Source organism: Microtus ochrogaster, chromosome 21, assembly GCF_000317375.1.
Source record: "Microtus ochrogaster isolate Prairie Vole_2 chromosome 21, MicOch1.0, whole genome shotgun sequence".
Taxonomy (NCBI): domain Eukaryota; kingdom Metazoa; phylum Chordata; class Mammalia; order Rodentia; family Cricetidae; genus Microtus; species Microtus ochrogaster.
The window spans coordinates 47,009,854-47,015,200 of NC_022022.1; the positions used below are offsets into that span (position 1 = coordinate 47,009,854).

At 48.7% G+C, this 5,347-nt stretch overlaps 1 protein-coding gene across 1 annotated transcript in view; it reads right to left on the minus strand.

Moving 5' to 3' along the window:
• Positions 1-5,347, minus strand: part of Pigk (phosphatidylinositol glycan anchor biosynthesis class K) — a 78,157-nt gene that overhangs the window by 51,665 nt on the left and 21,145 nt on the right. The window contains exons 5-8 of the mRNA XM_005357473.2: positions 4,669-4,780; positions 2,544-2,640; positions 516-633; positions 273-383 (exon numbers count right to left, since the gene is read on the minus strand). Coding sequence (XP_005357530.1) covers positions 273-383; positions 516-633; positions 2,544-2,640; positions 4,669-4,780 — 438 coding nt within the window. The remainder of the gene's footprint in view (positions 1-272; positions 384-515; positions 634-2,543; positions 2,641-4,668; positions 4,781-5,347) is intronic.

Sequence of the window (5,347 nt, forward strand, 5' to 3'; positions counted from 1 at the left end):
TATTCTGCACACATGCACATATGCACACATGTACATATGCATGCACATGCACACATATTCTGCACACATGCACATATGCACACACATGCACACATGCACACACATACACATATATGCACACCCATACAGACAGATAAACATAATTCTGAAGTTCCAAAGGGCACACCATGATGCAAACACAGCACCCACTGGAATCCTGGGAAGAACAGACCTCAGGAACCACATAAAAGCTAGCACACCAATATGTGAAATAAAATCAATAGAATACTTACAAGGTCATTCATGTTAGTTTGGCTAGCAGGATTAATCTCTTCCAAAAACTCCAAGACGTAGAAGGTGTACCTGTCCATAAGATGGACTCCAATTGCAGGGTCTGGCTGGTGCTGCGAGAGAGGGAAGTACTCATCACACAGGAGCATCCTGACAACTTGTTTGAAATACCGAAACTTCCTGTTTATAACGTCTAACAACAGCACGCACACATAAAACATGTGGAGTAAAGGGAAAACACTTACGGACAGCGAATCCTCCCCCACTTGGCTGCTAGCCAAGGCCATGATGTTAGGGGAATAAAACCGCTCATACATGGACGCGCCTTGGCAAGTGTCAATAATGAACAGCAGCTCATTGTAGCTGAAAGAAAAGGGGAGAATCCGAATCATGCTGTTAGCTCTACACTAACACTCCTCCAACGATTCAGTAATGTAAACCTCAGTCACCTATCAACTGAAAGGTAAGAGAAGAATTCTACTCATGAGAGCGCTCCAAAGAGGACAGAGGTGATGTCCCAAGGGGACAGAGGTGAGGTCCCAAGGGGACAGAGGTGATGTCCCAAGGGGACAGAGGTGATGTCCCAAGGGGACAGAGGTGAGGTCCCAAGACAGCTGTCTCCATGTGTCTGCTCTCTCCTCTCGGCCACACAACTCAGAGCTTAAATAAGAACCTCATGACATACAGGTTTCCTTGGAAACTTAACTCTGTATATGAGCACATATGAGTACAGATGCTCTGCTGATGCTCGTATTTCACACACATGCGTGTATGGCTCCGTCACCGCACTCAAACGATGCCCAGTACGGCTGGAGAGGCAAGCGCTGCAGACACATGAGACATAAAGTCCCAACAGACACAACTTAAGGGTGTCTGTTTTAGCTCACAGTTCCACTCCAGCAGAGGGAAGGCACAGGGGCTGACTGGCTCCATCCGTAGTGGCAGGAGCCTGTGACATAGTCACATCTCTGTAGTTCAGAATCTGAAAGGCCCGGCCATCCCCCTCCCATTCACCCCAGAGAGCTCAGGCACAGTCCCAAGGGTCCCACAGCCTCTCAGCAGAGGGCAACCAGCTGGAAGTGCAACCCTCACAGGCTTGTGTTCCTGGCTTCCTGTCTCTCAACCACAAGCTCCCTGACAACAGCATCAGACTTTCCCAGCTCACTGTGCCTTCTTAAACAGACGGATTTTCCCTTCCAAACTGTGGGCCAGAGTGACTCTCCTCCCTGAATGTGCTTGCCAAGTAGCTGCAGCCTCGCAACAATCACACTGCCACTGAGCGGTGGAGTCACTGCTGGGTTACACGTGACGTGTCCAAGTGTGGAACAGTTCGGAGCTGCGGCCTCGGGAAGTCCTCGAGTGCTCTGGGTGGACCATGTGCTGGGGCTCAGAAGGTCACCATGCCAACAGAAACAGACAGACAAGTCTGTGCTCGTCAGGTTCCAGAGGACACCAGGAGCTGGACTAGAGGCGGTCCACATGTATTCCGGCAGAGAATCTGGCTACGTCTGCCTGTGCCCTGAAACTGTGAGTGAGGCTGAATCAAACATGATGAACTAATTTAGTGGCACATCTGTGACTCAGCGACTCGGGAAGTGAAGCAGGAAGATCATGAAGTTAAGGGCAGTCTGGGTGACACAGTGAGACTCTGCCTCAAATACACGCTGCGGGAGTGTATGGCAAGAACATACCAGCTACAGAGCAGGAGATGTGACCTTGAAGTCAATCCAGGAGCAGTGGGAGGGCTCCGTAAGAAAAGGCTCTGGGAACAAGACCTACAACCCGAGTTCAGTCCCCACAACCCACATAGAGGAAGGATGAAACCAACTCCCCCAAGTTCCCTTTAACCTCTACATGCACAGCAGGGTGTGTGCACACACAGGCACACATGTGTGCATACATATACACATGTGCACACATGTATGTGCGTGTACACAAATGCACACATGCACAAACTAAATAAACAGATAAATGAAAAATGCTTCAAGTCAACTCATTCATGTTAAATAACTGAATTTTCCTTTCACAAAGTGCTGTTCAATGGAATAACAAATATAAATTTCACAGTAAAAGAAGCGATTAGGGCAAGTTAAAATCATTTAAAATAATCACACATCTCCCACAGGAAGTTGATAGTGGTGCATGATTTGTTTGGTCTGTGTGTGTAGCCCCGGCTAGAGCCGTTGCCCAGTGTGCACGAGCCCTGGTTCAACCCTCACCCTGTGGGAAAGTGCAGGAGACAGTAAGGAACAGAGTGAGAAGGTGCTAATTACCGTCTTTTCTGCCACATCTGCTCAAAAGCATCTGCAAGCTCTATGTTGGTGATTTCTTCAGAATCTTGGAATTTCAAGAAACCATTTCCCCCGTGACCTTGTAGAAAGCCAAAAACACAACACTGACATATTTCCTGGCACATACAGAAACACGCAGTAATAAAAGCACACAGATATACACAATACATCCTTTCTTGCAATGCTTTAATACTACTTTCCTACCTAAAATACGGACTGGAAAACAGCTTCAATTTTCCCCACCAACTAAACAAAGAATGCCTGGACTGTACAAGAGCAGTTCATATCATTCTTTAAGGATTCCTATCATTCAGTTACATAACTCCACTGGCCTCCACCAGTATGTCTGGAGTTTATCTCATCCATACAAACATGTCACATTCTGGTGAAAAAGGCACTAAGAACACCACCCAGTCCCTGGTGCGCCGTCCCTTCAGTGTATGCTCCACACTATTAGGACTAGGAAGCGCAGGTCTCAGATAAAAACTGATGTCTGCATCCCTGACCACTGAGCACAATCCATTAGAGCTGGCCGGGGGAGGTGACATCAAAGAGCCGGTCTGTCTGGACGCAGACCCTTGCTGTGCCACTTACCGCCTGTTCTATTTTAGGTAAATAACTTAATCTCTGCCTCATTCTCTGCACACAGTGGAGCGCTCCCGGCTGGCACGGCCCCTGATGCAGACTGTTAAGGTGCCCTTCCTCTCTGCAGTGAAGGAGGAAAGGCCAGGTCAGTTCTGGCCCCTGGCCCCGTGACGTGAGCTCTACGGGTAAGGTGCACTTCCCCTTCCCACGGACATCCCTGCAGCAGGGCACACAAGTCAGTCAAAACACACCAGACTGCAGTTGTCGCTTAGCACCAAGCCAAGAGCTGTGTGCACGGTAAGAGCTGCACAACTATGCACGGAGGCTCTGGGGAACAGCATCGAAATCACCAAAATCACTGGCTGCTGAAGGGGAAACGTGGGGACTGAAGACAGTTCATGGTGTGCAGAGCTGTAAATACAGCAGCTTTTATTATTTAGTATCCTAATTATCAGTTATTCCCATTTCAGACTTCAGTACCTTTTCCTGTAAAACAGTGGGCAGGAATGTTTAAGCTACGAGCTCGCTTATCTCTCCACAACCACTAGGCTCTGCCGTTGTAGCGGAAAGCAGGGCAGAAGATGAAAAAACACACAGAGACGACAGGGCCCTCAAAGCCACGCTCCCTAAACAAGCAGCAGAACCTAGGAGAGCAGGCTGCCAGGCTATGTTAAAACTACTGAATTCCTTCATGGCTGGAGTTATCTTCAAGGAAATGGTAACAAATCCAGAAGAGAAATGTAAAATCTGTAACGTGTGCAGTCTAGTACACTAACTGAAGCTAGCCTAGAAACTGGAACACTGGGGACCATGCTCACCACAGTTTCATGAGCCTCACCCCGACCAGAACAAAGGATGTCAGGCAGAGTCCCAGTCCTGAGCCTGAGCTCTACACTATGCTCATCCTAAGGCAGGAACACTGGAGACTATAAATTGTTCAGCAGAGAAGGGACAGGTCGGTAGCTTCTATTAAGTCCTTGAGCAGGACGGCCAACAAGAGGCCAACACAGGAAGTGGGGTATGGCGGCAGGAGACTGAGGAAAAGGGACAGAGCAGAAGAGATCTGTGCAGAGCCCGGAATCAACACAAAGAGAACATCGTGCACTGTCCTCCACAACGAGGGACCAGGAGGACCGCTGACTGCAGAACACCTGTCTACACAGCCAGACGTTCTGGGCCAGGACCCAGGTGTAGACATGAAACTAACTCATGTTTCCTGTGCACAGAGTCTGCAGGTGACTTTGTCCGCTTTCAGTGGGGCTGCGTTTTGACTCCCACCTGTCACATGACATTAGATGGGAATTTTTCCACTTGTCACACAAGCCGGCAACAGTGTCAGATTCTAGAATAAAGATCCTCAACCTACACCCCATTAGGTATCATTTCAAGTAGCCCTGTGTCATGGGAATAAATGACGGCACACCATGCTACTTTAGCTAAGTTAAACTTCAGCACTTGTCCACGGGGCTCCGCTCCAGCGGGTTTCAACGTAATCGACTATGGATCTCTAATTCTGAAATACCTGTCATATAAATAAGAATGTTGCTTCTGTCGTCGGAGAGAAGACGCTTTGAACGAGGAGTACTAGGAGGCACCCTCCCGGTTAACACCCGCAAAAAGTTCTCCACAGTTACCTGAAAAAGTAAAAATACTTTTTTCAAAACAAGAGCAATTTGATAAAATTGAACCTGAAGAAATTAAAAACATTTCTCCTATCTACATATTACTCAGCATAAATTAAAAATGAAACAGAAAACAAATTATAGTGCAATTCTTTAAGATTACTAAAGCTAAGCATGCACCTTCACATGACTGTGCTCCTAAAAGTAAAAGACGGCCTGGTGTGGGTGTGTGCCTGTAACCCAGCAGGGGGGATGGGTGTGTGCCTGTGACCCGGCATGGGGGAATGAGTGTGTGTGTGTGTGCCTATGACCTGGCCTGGGGGATGAGTGTGTGTGTGTGTGAGTGTGTGTGTGTGTGTGTGTGCCTATGACCCGGCCTGGGGGATGAGTGTGTGTGTGTGTGTGTGTGGCTGTGACCCGGCATGGGGGATGAGTGTGTGTGTGTGCGCGCACGCCTATGACCCAGCAGGAGGGATGGGTGTGTGTGTGTGTGTCTGTGACCCAGCAGGGGGGATGGGTGTGTGCCTGTGACCCAGCAGGGGGGACGGGTGTGTGTGTCTGTGACCCAGCAGGGGGGAT